Here is a 15,235-nt window from a genome sequence, read left to right on the forward strand (position 1 = left end):
CATTGGGAATGTGCCCATCATGGCGTACATGTCGGGTGGAATTTGAAGGGCTTAGGACACTAGCCCTTATCTGAAGTACTTAGGACCACAGGTGTTTCAGATGACAGTTTTTCAGAGTTAGGAATATTTGCATAGATCTCAATTGATTGAACATTTCTAGCCCCTAAATCCCAAATGGTTCAAATCCAAATGTCTTTCACATCAGTGCTCAAAACATTTTGGATTAGGAGCGCTTAAGTTCTGTGAAGGGAACACATCTAAAACATATTAGTAATTTTAAGGTTGGCCACACATTGAAATAACAGCTTGGGCGTCCTGGGTTAAATAAGATACATTATAAAGATGAATTTTGTCTCTTTAAAAATATGGCTAGTAGCCAGGTGGGGTGGGATACACCTGTAATTCCTGGGGTTGTCAGGGGTTGTCAAAGGCAGGAAGATTCCCAAGTTTGATCTAGCCTGGTCCTTAGGGTGAGTTTCAAGCCAGGCTGGGCTACACAGTGAGATCATGTCTCAAAACCCGAAATAAACAGAGCCTTGAAGTGGCTGTTAGAAACAGACGCCACCCCCCACACTTCTTTTGGATCGTCAGCTGCAGTTCTGGCCTCTGGCAGCCTGATTCCTGCTCCCTCCTCCCTGTCTCTCTTCTGCACTGCCACTAGCCTTGCCTCTGCCTCACAGACAGCTCTGGACTGGGAGTTCACAGTATACTGCAGATGGAGCAGTATGCCAGCTGACCTCTTTAAAATCTACATCACAATGCCTGGCTTGTTTGAAAACTAAGGGCTTTCCACTTAAGCCAAAGTCCTGAATCCCATGGAGGCCATCCTCAGGACCTCTAGCCTGCCACCACAGCTGCTCAGTTCCACAGGCCACCAGGCTCTTTCCCGCCATAGCCTCTGTATTTGCTGTTGTGTCTGCCTGGTTGCTCCTGCCATTTTTCGTCAATATTATAATTTATGGTTTTAATATCTTTTCAGTAAAGCACCTACATTTTTGCACTGACAGCTGCATCCTTTCTCTCCTCAAGTCTTGGCTTACTTACATAAAGGTAAGTCCTCAGACATAATGTAATTCTGGAAAGTTATGTTACTTTCAAATGGGCCCCTTCAGTGAAAAAGTCACCTAATAATATGTATGAGATGGTCTCATTTATGCAAAAATATATGTAGAATTATTCATACATGTAAACTCATGGCTAACTATTCAGGAGGACATACCACACAGTTAACTGACGTTCCCTCCGGGGTCCTCCACACATTGTTCTGTGACTTCTCTCACAAAGCAATATGAATGAGCGATTTCTCCATGCCAGCTCATATAGATATACTTTTATTCTTTTTAATGGTTTAAGGCACTCTTTTGTATGGGTGCATTATAATTCACTTTGCCATTTTCCTAAATTGATAGATATTTTAAATGGTTTCCAATTGTTTTTGCTGTTACAATTGAATTGTATTACAGCTGACCAGATTTCAATTCTTTGGACCACGGAAAATAATTTACCTTCTATGGGAAACAGTCTTTTATCATAGCTTCTGAAATGACACACACAGTTAGTTCAGTTGTAAAATGTGGCTGGCTTAAGTATTAGCAAGTTTTCATATGCAGCTTGTATGCTGATGTGACTTTTACCTTAACTAACATCTTTACAGCATTAAAGCACATGAATATTTCCTGAAGACCTAATATTTATAATAATGTATGTACAGCAGCTCTACCAACTGTTTGAAAAATGCAGTTTTTCTTAAAAACTGAGGGATAAGACTATAGTGAAGGGCACAGATGTTGGTTAATTATGTGTGTGCGTCCGAATGCAGGTGCCCACAGAGATGAGAAGACGGTACTGGATTTCCAGGAGCCAGAGCACAGGCTGTAATCAGTGGCCTGATGTGGGTGCTGAGAATTGAACTTGGGTCTTCTCCAAGATCAGTATGTGCTCTGATCTCAGGGCCTTCTTTCCAGAATGAGTGCTGTGAAGAAATAATGTGTAATAATAATAATAATAATAATAATAATAATAATAATAATAAACACATGTAACACACATATGTTTAATACAAACATACACACATATCCGAGTAACCGTTTCACAGATAAAAACATCTAATGTTTCCTACACTCTTTGAGGAACAGTGGTTGTTTTTTAATTGTTTGGAAGATGGGATCTCTGGTGTCCAGGCTGACCTTACATTCCTATGCTCAAGCCTTCAGTATGCTGAGACCAGGCCATGCCTGGACAGGAACAGCACATTTTAAGTAGGACACTCTTAAAAGGTTTCCTCCTTTCAGTTTCCAGTTCATACTTCTTGGGATGAGTTCTCCTTTATGATTCTATGGTGCCAACAGTTTGGAGAGTCTGGGAAGCAAGAGACCCACAAGGATGTTTGTAATTCCTCATGTCTATGTAACTGTTTTAAAGGACTGCTGATGGGCAGCCAAATTGGAAATATTGTGTTACCAAAGCCCTTCAAGTTTATCTGACTAAAGTCAATGGAATTCTCATTTTAGCCTTTCAAATGTGATACTCATGGATACTCAAGGGTCATTCAGTGCAAACAGTTACTGTTCTGCACTGGTTTTAAATTTTTTTAAATTTAACAGAAAATAGTGAGCTGTGTATGCATTTTGGTTAGGGAATCTAATGTCTATACAAGAAAGTCATGGAAGAGATGATAACTGATGGCCTCCATCACTGAGCTGAGAATTTGAGAGCCTATTTCTTCTCTTGGCTGCTAAGGTCCCCTTCATTACCATAGTAGCATTAATGTTGAATAAAATTTTGGAGGTATCCTGGAAGTGCTGCCTCAATTTTATATGATAAAATTAACTCTAATTTTCAAATACTAAGATATAAATTTTGGAATACAATTTATTACTTCATAATGTCATTCTGGGTAGTTTCTATAGGACAGATTTTCAGGGAATCATAGAAAAATGTGTTCCGTGATTCTCTCTCATGTGTGTGTGTGTGTGTGTGTGTGTGTGTGTGTGTGTGTGTGTACTACATACAGGTCTGTTACTGGTGTTTTGGACACTGGGTGGCTCTTTCCCCAGCCCTTCATAGGAAGCCATTTAACCTATTAATGTACCAGCATTATTTTGTTACACCTACAAAGACCCTGAGGCTGGAAGAGCAATTAGCATTGGCTGACATCTAAGTGGAATCCACCACTCTACTGCACTGCATTCACAGTACAGGACAGAAGCAGCAGTGCAGCCAAGGTGCATGGAGACAACCACAGACCGCTACCACACAAATGTTGCTCACACACAAAACTTACACTCTTTGTTTTTCTTTTCATGGTAAGCAGCCAGGGTAGCTGGATACCCCGTGAGATGCAGGTACCTGCCCTAGTGCTGCTCCACTATTCCTTAGGGCAGCGGGTTCTTAACCTTCGAAAGCCTGTGACCCTTTAATACAGCTTCTCATGTTGTGGTGAACCCCAACCATAAAATTACTTCATTGCTATTTCATAACTGTAATTTTGCTGTTACGAATTGTAATGTAAATATCTGTGTTTTATGATGGTCTTAGGTGATCTCTGTGAAAGAGGGATCATTCAATCCCTAAAGGGGTCACAGCCCATAGGCTGAGAATTGCTGCCATAGGGTGTTGACCCTGTGTGTATGATTGAGTCCTCTCAAAGGAAAATCTGGGAAGGAACACACGTCCAAGTTGCAAATAACCTTCAATCAGCAGCAGGTAGCTTTGACCCCAGAGTAGCTTTCTAATAAAACTGTACAGAGAGACTAGGAAACTATGAATAGAACAGAACTTAAAAGATGTGACAGGTTGTTGACACTGAGACAAACCAAGATGGTGCGTCACCAGACTCACCCCAACCTCTTAAAAAAAAGCAATACGCACAGAGAGCAGAAGAGTCAAACAACACGAATATCATTGTCCTTTCCTTCTATAGTTGGTGGCAACAGGATGTACGACGTTCCTGGCTGGCCTTTGGACCTTCAATTGCAGGTCATGTAAGCCGCCCCTAACCTAGTCTTCTTTAGCTTGCCACAGTGTGAAGAAACTTGCCCCTTCACAATACGAAAGCAAAGACATGCACTGGAGATGGCTCTGGAGTAAGACCTTCTTAGCTTGGGACATAAACTCAAGAGTGAGAAAGCCAGATCTGAGGACCCAATTTCATGATGGATCAGAGTTCCTTCTGCCTCATTACAAAATCTGCCTCACCCTGGAACTGTCTTCTGTGCACCAGTGATGCCAAGTAGGCAATGTTGTCTCTCTCTGTGACTTTTGAAGACATATCTGTAATTATCTGTGCACATCACTTCACTGTGACCTTCTCGTGGCAAGGCTAACAAACTGACTTTGTGGACACAAGAAAGTATTCTATATATGATAAAAACTGCTAATGCCAACAAGAACTTGTTGGGTACTGACAGATTTGTGACATTTTACCATCTAAAGTCAACACTCACAAAAGGCCTATGTTGATTTTAGACTTAAGGAACTTGTCTAACCAAGGTCATATATCACACAAGTTGGAAGCAGGATGTATAGCCAGGATGTAAACCCAACCTGGCTCCCTTAGACCTACCAGGCCAAGGACCAGCTCATGTTTTGAGTGTGTGGGTGAGTCCCCTTTATTTGTAGTTTCCTAATTATAACACAGGGGTTTCCATTGAGGTACTAATTTATAGATCATTAAGGTAATCCAAGAACTGTCAATGATTTTTGTTTTTTGAGACGGGATCTTATTCTACAGCCCAGGCTGAACTCACATGTGCGTACCACCCAACCCAGAAAGAACTGTCAATAAAACTTAAAAAAAATTATTATGTATGTTGTACATTTTTAACATCTAAGTTCAGCCTTAACAAATGCTGTTCCCTCAGATGTCTCCTTTCTCCTGCCAGTGGTTCTCTCCAGTGTGCAGCCATCACATAGAAGCTAGAGAGCTGAGTTTGAATATCATCTAGCTTCTAAACACACAGTGATGCAGAAGTAAGGTATCTGATTTATCCTTATGGGACCCAAATGCCCTAGAGTCGCTAAGCTACATGTGGTCCGAATGCAGGCAGTTAGGGCTTCTCAGAGCAAGTGTGGCCCACAGCACATGTGACTTTACCTCATCGCAATCACCACATGGTTCTGAGTCCTATCCACTACCCCACGGTACCTCTATCTATTGCTTATCTATAATTCTGTAGCCCATGCTGCCTGGAACATCACTGTACAGTCTTGGTTGACTCCCAGTTTTCTACTGTCCTCCCAGGTGCTAAAATTATAGGTGCTAAGATTATAGGTGGTGAGCTACCATGTCCAGCTTCACTCTGCTTGAGACAGGGTCTCACTATGTTTCTCAGGAGGGCCTTGAGTTCACCATCCTCCTGCCTCAGACCCTGAGTGCCGGGACTACAGGCTTGTACCACCCTGCCAGGTAATAGAATCTGCTGTAAAAAGTTTCCTCAGGGCAGCTAGATTTCTGTAAGAAATACCTTTCCTCCCCTTTTGTGTTACATACTTCTGCATCTTTAACAGGACACCCTAGTAGAGTGATGGCTAGTCTGAGTACGTACCTTCATTTCATGCAGATGTCAAATGGTTCTATTGCGCCATGGAGCACAGAAGAGCTCATGAGAATGTTAACATGGAGGCAAAAGGGGTGTTCAGGAAGGAAGGAGTTGAGGATATCTCTGTCTTAAGGGGGCGAGAAACATGACAGAAGACCCTGAGGTCACTAAGTTGTCAGTATTTGCTCACTCGCTACACTCTGAGTCTAAAGGTTCCTGACTTGCATGCATACTCAATTTCCAACTGGCTGCAAATATTCAACAGCAAGGGTAAATAAATAAAGTTTAAAAGTGACAGAAGTTGAATTATTTTTCCAGTCGTTTTAGAACCAGCATATAAACTGGAATTGAAATAAAAATGCAACCCCTCAGAAACGAAATGGTCAGTTTTTACAATTTAATAATTTTAAAGGAAAGTGAGAATAAAGATGGCTTCCATTTGGTTAGAGCACTATCAACAACCAGAATTCACTGATGCTGGAGACAAAATGGTTTTCTTTCTGGCCAGAGTCACCTGTCCTCCAACCTGGCAGTATCTCTGCTGTCATCTTTCAATAAATGTCCATCTACAAACTAATTAACTTTTTCTGAGACAATCCCAGGCATATTATTCTTCTAATTCCCATGAAAGACTCACTTTTAAGATACGATTGCAGCTGCCCCACACTGCCAGTTCCTGCGTCACACACACGCCTTAAAATTCTGTAATCAGCAGCCAGCAGGTGCCATATCGCATTCAACACACCACAGTCAGTCAATACAGACATCCCCAAACACACCAAGGCTGGTTTTGTCAAATGTTTTATTGAGTGTAGACATCTGGAGTACTGTAAAACATGCATTATCTTTAGATTCAAAAAGGAGCAAGCCACATTGTCTTCACTGTCAAATGTGTCAGGCTTGGCATACATGATGGAGATTAATGAAGTATCAGGAGAGCAATGCGGCTCTTGAACAGCCTCTGCAGTGTGAGTCGGGTCGTAATCACGTGCGAGAGCAGAGCTCTTCACGCTTAGTAACTTGCATTTCATCGAGGTACATAGTATTTTATAATTTTAAAACAAATAAAAATAATTTGTTTGTAGAAGACCATTTCTAACCTTGTCTCTTTAGATTTCAGAAACTTTAATTTAAAAAACACCACCACCCCCAAACCCAATATATGCATTTTAGAAGTTGTATGTCGATCTGAGCAATAACCAAATTTATTTCTTTTTTGGTTGCTGAGGTGTATTAAATTTGAAGAAGATAATATCTCCATCTTCAACAATATAATTCCTGCCTTGTTGTCTGTATTTTCCAGCAGCCTGCAAACAGGAAAAGGCTTATTACTTACAACCAAATACATAGGAAAAATAGAGGAACTGACTTATTGCTTTTAACCAAATACACAGGACAAGCAGGAGAAATGGCTTATCACTTATATCTAAACTCCTAGGAGAAACAAATGGAAGGAAATACTCCCTGGGTCATGCTAAAAACATGAAAAAAAGAGAAGTGGAGGAAGGCATTCAAGTCCTAAAAAAAAAAAAAAAAAGATAAGCAAAATCCTTCTGGTTTGGACAGGACTAAGACTCCACATATGTGCCAATCATGCCATTGTCATGAAGCTTCACTGCATGCTGTTCATGGCACACTCTGAGGTGTCTGCAGACATCCAGCAAGTCACTGTGAGAAACTGATCAACTGAGGCACAAAGAGCCACATGTGCTTTGTTTGCTTAAAGAAATTCTTTGGTGACCCTAGTGATGTCTTAAAGACAGCTTGCGCTAAGAAAAACTGCTCAACTGTGCTGCACACATTGGAATTTCTTGTAGCCCGGTCACTCTTGACAACGGCACTGACATCTGTGGGTACTGAATGTTACCTTGGAAGTTTTCTGACAGTGTTGCTTCCAAGTAGACTCTTACAGGTTGGAACTGCAGACAGATATTTTTCCACTTGTAAGTCAGTCAGCAAAGAAATGATTCCACCTGCTGGTGTGCAGATCTAGACATGCTCTTGCTAATTACATACAAACAAACCAGGTTGAGCCCATGGCCCAGCGCATACTTCAGGCTCCTGAGCACTCACACTCACACAAGTATCTATCTCTGTGACCTCAGCACCAACCACTCAACAATGAGTGCCCAAACTCTAAAGTGTTTTTCTTGAGGACATAAAAACTTTGTATAATGCATAATGTAAGTCTTTGACAATACTGAAACAAAGTTCAAAGTCAAATGAAATTATATTTATCAATAATAAAAACACTACCAAGGTCATACATCTGAGGTTTAAATCAACAAACCAGATTGAAGAACCCTCATAAGCATACTTCTTCTTCTTTTTTTTAATTGTGCTTTTCTTTTATTTATTTATTTTTTATTGGATATTTTATTTACATTTCAGATGCCATCCCCTTTCCCCATTTTCCCCTCCCTAGAAAACTCCTATCCCATGCCCCCTTCTCCTTTTTGCTTTTATATAATTTTTTTTAATGTTAACCAAAGGCTTTATAAGTTTGGTAATGCTCAATATCAATCAGAAATGTAACCCAATACCCAACCTAGATATAATCAACCATCCTTTACTAGTGGAGACATGTGAACATCCGCCTCCATGTGGCCCCACCCCCGCTTTCTTTCTCTCATCACCTAGCTCCTCCTCTCCTTACTCTTCCTCTCTGTACTCCTCCCACCTTAGCTCCTCCTACATGTCACCCTTCCTGTTAAAATAAAACTTTTCTCTCAAAATACAATTAGAGCATGACTATACCAATTTGTGTCAGTAAGGTACAAGACAGACCTAATACCCAGTCTGTCCTTTTGCTGACTAAGCAGCACCTCTGTCATCTCTCCTAACTAAAGACTTAGTTCTGAACCTGGATAAGCATACTTTTGATAGTATACAATACAAAGGGTTTTGCCTAATAGCAATATGCTATTAATAGGAAGTTTATCTTTAAAAAGACAATGTACTCTATCATTCTAAAAGACATACTAGATAAATAGTCACATGATTTTTGTAAAGATGTAATGTACTGAAAGCCATATGGTACTTACTTCTAGGATCTAAGCCTACTATTATAAAACGATACGTACAAGTTAAATGAAATACCCATTGACATGACACATTAGTGTAAGTTTATACTTTATTACACCCAAGTTTACTATTAATAGTGACAGTGTTTCTTTAAATTCTCTAGAGACCATTTAATCCATTTCCACTGCTATCAGAAACACTGGTTGAAAAAAAATCAATACCCATTTGTGAATCTTGAGTATGTATTAAACAAGACACGTCTAACCAGTTCATTTGCACTTGAAAGCAGCCATCTGTAGAAGGCAGCTTTGCCTAAGCAGATATGATTGCTAATAGTGTGATATCCCTGTAGACTACAAAGCCCAAAGAGCTATTCAGTATATAGTCCACAGCACTGCACCGAATTAGCTATGCTGCACTGGTGGGAGAAATAAACCCACGCACACGCAGGCACACACAGGCACACGCAGTCCTGGTTGCAACCTCCAACTTCCTTATCGTGTACAAGTGAGTACTGCTGGGCAAGGAGCATGAACAGCTCATAAACTCTTCATTTATCCAGAGCTCGGAATGTAAGTGTTAGTTCTGGAAGTTCAAAATATATGAGGTATTTAGTGGTACTCTAGGTATGACATAAAGTGCTTAACCTTACATATTATTATAAGCAGGAAACATCAGTGTACTGTATATTATAGTTTCTGAATTGTTAAAGTATTCACAATTCATCTTCTCTTAGGTTTATTATAACAAAATAAACTAAGGTTTGCTAAGTACCGACTTAGCATATATAAGTATGACAAGCTTCCATCTCTGGATTCTAGAAACAAAAAATATCCTCATTTTATTTTTTGTATGAAAAGAAATATATGCTAATATAACATGTTGACAAAAGAAATGAGATAGTCTCCAGGTCTAATTAGCTTTCCTGATGAAGCTCACCCTCAGTATTTGAATACCTATCTATATCAATCCAGGTGGCACCAGTGAAATCAATGGATTTGTTCAGTTGCACTGTAACTTTTGGAGGGGGCACAGTAAATCATAATGGCTCTCAATCAATATTTAACCAATTATATGAAAGTGTTTACAAACCTCCTGGCTCTAAGGTTCCAACAGCACCATCAGAGACGTGCTGTTCTAATAATACCAGTAAAAATGAACCAACCCTGAAATATCTCTCATATTCCTTTCAAATTATAAAACAGTCAAGGTAAGAGTTCTGTTGAATCTCTCAACATTTTCTATGATAGTTTTCAAATTAAATTGAACTACATATTTATTGGATATTAACAAGTTTCTCTGTGAAGAATCAAACAAGCTAGAAAAATAAACTTTGCAATAGAACTTACATTAAAAATCATTTGGTACTAATATTTAACAATGCTTCACTATCAGTGTCTGCAAATCAAGTTACAGTTATTAGCTAAAATAAGGCACAATTTTGGACCTGCCCTCTAGTGTTGAAAAAGCAAATCAAATTTTCAAAGATAAAAAAAAAAAAAAAAAAAAAAAAAAAAGGGGAAACCCATAAAGTTTCAGCATCAGCAGGTTTGTCTAGGCATCACTACCTGTTTTCTTGATAGTAACCATACTGTGATCTCTAGTTCATATATGCAAATGGGTTACTATGACTTTTTCATTTACTACTAGTGAATAAATTCTTTGTATTTATGTGACTTAAAAGTTTGTTTTTATTTTCAGGTAGAAAAAAAAAAAACCCCAAAACAAAAAACCCCTCTATACAGCTGTTTAAAACTGACCTGAGAGTACACGAACACGGATAGTTCCTAATCAGTGCACAATGTTGGTCCTAATAGGCTAACAGCATGCAGTTTAAAGACAGCTATCGGCTACAATGCTCATCTTCATGTTAGTGCTAAAATTGTAAAATTTGCAAGTAAAAAAATATCATTCCTTACCTTGACTGCGTTTTCAGAACCCTCTTCTTTAAAGTCTTCATATTTCATTACTTCCGCCATAATGAATCCCTTTTCAAAGTCTGTATGAATCTTCCCCGCAGCCTGAGGAGCCTTCGCTCCTTTCTTTGAAAAGGACCAGAGAAAACTAATTGCATTTAAAATGTCTGATTGTGAGCGCTGAGTTTCTTTTCTCTGATCTGCAGTTGGCTCAACTCAAACTTAAGTTTAATGGGAGTGAGGACTTCTGCTATACAACCAGCACGCTCTCCCCAGAGGACGCTGCCTGTGCAGCAGGCGGAGCACAGACAGATCAGCAGGTGTTAAGGAGCTGCAGCTCAGAGCTTTGTTTTTCCTAACAGTCATCTACGGGTTTTATTGATTTAGATGTAGTGGTCTGGTTTGGTGTGTGTTTCACTTCGATTTTCTATTCTTCACAGTGGAAAAAAAAATAAAGATTTTAAAGTAACTTTCAAGATGAATTATCAAAGGTTTAAAAAAGATAAAAAGCCCTCAAAAATTCAGCTCATCTAAACATATAAAAATCGATATATAAAGGGACATTTTTAGAAATTTCTAGCAAATCAGATAAGCTACAGTCAGCAAATAATTTTGAAATAACCAAGAAATGTTAATAGTAAGATTAAAAAAAAACATTTTGCATAATACAGCGCCCCTCTAACAATCATGAAGGAAATTCAAGTCAAGATGGAAAGAGAAATGTCTTGTAATTATCCCATATGTAAAATTACAGGAACATGCATTCCAGACACACACAACCACAGAAGGAAATCTGAGAAATAGTGGTGACCTACAGGCTGCTTAATAAAGCATGTTAAAGTGATAAGGGCTCTGCCAGCACAGAGCACAGTTTTTACAATAAAAGATGTATCGGGTCCATGTGGCTACTCCCCGATGCTCACCTGACTGAGTGTCTTACACATTAAGTAATGGCACTAACAATCAGTCTTAAGACAAACCAGCTTTCACATTTCACACCCAGCGGGTGCTCTTTCTTGCTTCATACACTTCAGTTTGAAGTTTTAAGACTTTCAGATACATCCTTAAAATATATAATAACAATAAACACTGGCATTTGTTTACCAACTTGGATTTGCTTTGACATTATTTTTAAAGTTTATATAAAAGGCCCCTGTTAGAAGACAATGAAACATTTCTCTTCTTACAAAGGGGGCAGACAAAAGGGAGGTGGGTCTTGGGTTCACTAGGCGTATCTGATTGTGCTGGCCACCTCCATGTTCCTTCGATTGATACTGAATAAAAATAAATGTAGGAGCAGCGCTGAAGCACTGAGAGCACGAGTCAGGACGGACTGCACTGAGACCAGCACAAAACATGTATTTCAAACAGCACAGCACAAGACTCACCAAGACACGGAATCTAAAATTTCTGACCTTTTTATATTTTGTAATACACAATTTAGGATTACTTATATTTCAAAGCATTTTTCAATAGGAACTACTATGTTACTATAATATATTTACATTCAAAAGCAAACCATTTCAGTCTATTGTCTTCTGGGAATAAATTAGTTATTCTCCCTAATCTCATTCAGTATACACTAATGTTTAAAATATGTCACAGTCTTGAAGGTGAACATGTAACAGTAAAAATAAACATCACTTCTATAAGTCAATAGAAAGAAATGAACTATTACACATCGAGTTTAGCTTTTTGAGCCCAAGTGTGTGTCTATGATGAGCATAATGATGTCATACTGCTTTTATTGCTGAAAATGTAATCCAAGCAAAGCAAGGGAGGAAAGAACCACCCGCAACCCAAACAAACTTAGCGAATACAAAATGAAAAGCAACATCAATTTCACTGCAGACAAACCCAGTCACACAGATTAAGCAAGCACAATACTGGTGCGTCTTATCTCTGACCACAGGAGGAGGGTAGACAGATCCTACAGGATGAAGAAATTCAGACTATGTAATAGGCAGAATCAATTGTTACCTGCCTCAATCAATGCCGCTCCACTTTCACTGTTCAGCAGCTCACAAATAATTAAAGTTATCCTGGACAAAAACCTCATCTGTAATGACTAGCTAACCGCCACCATGACAAACTTCAAAGTCAGTGATATCAATCTGAATTCAATAGTGTGGAACTGGGTAGAGCTGATGAATAAGTATGAATCTTACCCTGATGGTCCATGCACGCACTTCATCTGGGCCTGCAGTGAAAAAGTATTCTAGTTGGAGTGCTGCAAATCCAGCCTTAATGATCTTTGGCAAAGCACTGAAATAAAATGAAACAAATTCACTCAACATTTAAGTTGACTCTGCCAGGGATCCATCTAGAACTAAAATTATTCACCTCAAGCAGATAATGGTAAAGATATTAGTAAATGACCATTCATCTTTCACAGTACACTTGAAGAGGTCAGACCGGAGGGGCTATTTCTTAAAATACCCCTTCTAAAATTGGTTTTAGTTGTATTAGCCTGAAGCATTTTGAACTGTTTACTACTAAAAAAGAAAATTTATATCTTCCCAGCCTATGACTATTTTCATCCAATATTAATTATTTCCAGAACTTGAGCCATGAAAGCAAAATTATTTGATTGAAACTCAATCTTCTAACAATATATTATTGTTACTCAGAAAAAAATTATAGCAAGTGATTCACCCTTTCCCTTCCCCCACTGAACATGACGAAAGAGTTTTGGCGATCATCCCTCCTCAAAAATATACATAACTAATACCTATGTTATAATTAAAACACTGTACGGAGATGACAGATGACAGTTAAAAACTTAATTTAAAATAAATCTTTTCACTCTGTCTCATGGTAAAGAAAGGAGAAGATTCCCTCTTTATAATGGTAATTACTCTGTCATTTATTATTCTATCAGCGCAAGCAATTAAATTACTGCAAGGAAATAGTTGATAATAAAGTGTAGGGAAAATGAATGCTAATTAACCTTTGTGTCATGTTCGCTTCCAGATACTTCTGTCTCTCCTCAGCACTCAATTCTTGCAACTTGAGTTCCAAGGCCCCACTAAAAGGAATGACCAAGGCGCCTGGGTCATACTTGTCCACCCACTCTTTAATTTTTATCAACCTGTAGACAAAAAAGGGCACAACATTATCTTGTAGTGCACGCATGACTGTAACACATTCATTATTATCAAGTGGCACATGCATATTCATAAGACCCGCACGGTTTATGATGCCATCTTTTTGTGTATAGCTTTCCAAGGTCAAGGCGTTAGCAGGCAGCAGTTTCTTCAGGTACACTCTGGTATTTTCTATTCTAGTCTAGTTTTATTTCAGCATATTACTTATAGGAACTGTATTACAAATATTATCAACTTTTAAAAGTTAAATTGAATTTGTTCAGTATGAATACCTGGACCTCTGAATAATATTATTTTATAATGTTAATGTCCATTACAGATTCAGTTTTAGAAAAGAGAACTCACAAGGTTGTTTATACAGGAATCACAATTAGAAATGCCAACTAATCTTTGAACCATCTCTGGAACATTCATAATTTGTGCCACCCAGACATCTACTGACTGGGTTAGTTCCTTCCTGAATGAACAGAACCAACAGTTGCCATTGGTTTCGAGGGAGGCTTCTGCTCACATTAGCAACAATAACAATAACAAAAATGCAATTCTTCCAGATTTATAAATATAGTCAATTGGATACATACTGTTCTTATAAACCCAAATTATTATAGGATCATGAATAGAAATGCAGGGGAAATAAATTCCTTTAATCACAAAAGTTATGGAAAGCCAAATCTACTAGGAAACACACTAGATGTTGCCTAGAAATGCACTATTGAGCTGTTCTCCCTCTTCTACAGTGAGGGTTTTGGAAAAGCAGTAACTAGAATTTAAGTGAAACAAGCACAGCAAATATAATCAAAAGGTTCTGCTCATAGTTTCTTATCCTGGCAGGCACCTGTTTCTAAGCCTGTTTCCTCATTTGTGGAAATGGAAATAATAACAGAACATAGTATTCTGTGAAGCACCTAGGGAACAATACAGACAGTAAACAGGCAGCATCTGCATCCTCCTCAGAGAATCACAGCACATCCCCTAGGACTCTATGGTCTTACCTAGGTCTGGTTACAGATCTGGAGAGTAATATAAGAAACAGGGGCCTTACAGCAGCATCCTATTACGATGTGTGCTTTAGGAGTCAGGACTGTCCTACCATGTAGGCTCCATCAGGCCTGTCAGTGAGCACGTTTACCTACCGAGCCATCTCACTGGCTCCAGACTCCTGTATTTTGACTAAAGTTTAATAGGCATTATGGCAAAATACTGCAGGAGAAATCTGTAAAATCATCATTGTTACAAGCTACTTTAAAAGGTCAAGAAAAGGAAAAATCAAAGACTAAATTCATCAAAACTCAAATGTCAAACAAAATGGTAGGAATTCAAATAGCTATTAGAAAATTAAGAATATAGCCCAATGATGGTGCACATGCCTGGATCCCAGCACACTCGGGAGGCAGTGGCAGGCAGATCTCTGCAGTTGAGGCCACCTTGATCTACAGAGTGAGTTCTTGGACAGCCAGGGCTACACAGAGAAACACTGTCTTGAAAAACTATAAAAACAAAAACAAAATTATGACCAGTTGAACAGGATTCAAGATAGAAACAAAAACAAAAACAAAATTCACCCAACAGTTTGCACATGTTTATCATGCAAAGGTAATCAATCACATATTTAATATGCTATTAGTGACTTCTGATCATAATAATATTT

The 15,235-nt window shown here is 38.7% G+C and overlaps 1 protein-coding gene across 1 annotated transcript in view; it reads right to left on the reverse strand.

The window, feature by feature from the left end:
- Nucleotides 1-6,325: 6,325 nt before the first annotated feature.
- The window catches only part of Ola1 (Obg like ATPase 1), a 123,310-nt gene continuing 114,400 nt past the window's right edge, over nt 6,326-15,235 (reverse strand). Inside the window, exons 8-11 of the mRNA XM_034496332.2 lie at nt 13,431-13,571; nt 12,649-12,745; nt 10,484-10,606; nt 6,326-6,847 (exon numbers count right to left, since the gene is read on the reverse strand). Coding sequence (XP_034352223.1) covers nt 6,746-6,847; nt 10,484-10,606; nt 12,649-12,745; nt 13,431-13,571 — 463 coding nt within the window. The 3' untranslated portion in view covers nt 6,326-6,745. The remainder of the gene's footprint in view (nt 6,848-10,483; nt 10,607-12,648; nt 12,746-13,430; nt 13,572-15,235) is intronic.

Source organism: Arvicanthis niloticus, chromosome 2 (genome assembly GCF_011762505.2).
Source record: "Arvicanthis niloticus isolate mArvNil1 chromosome 2, mArvNil1.pat.X, whole genome shotgun sequence".
NCBI classification, from domain to species: Eukaryota; Metazoa; Chordata; class Mammalia; order Rodentia; family Muridae; genus Arvicanthis; species Arvicanthis niloticus.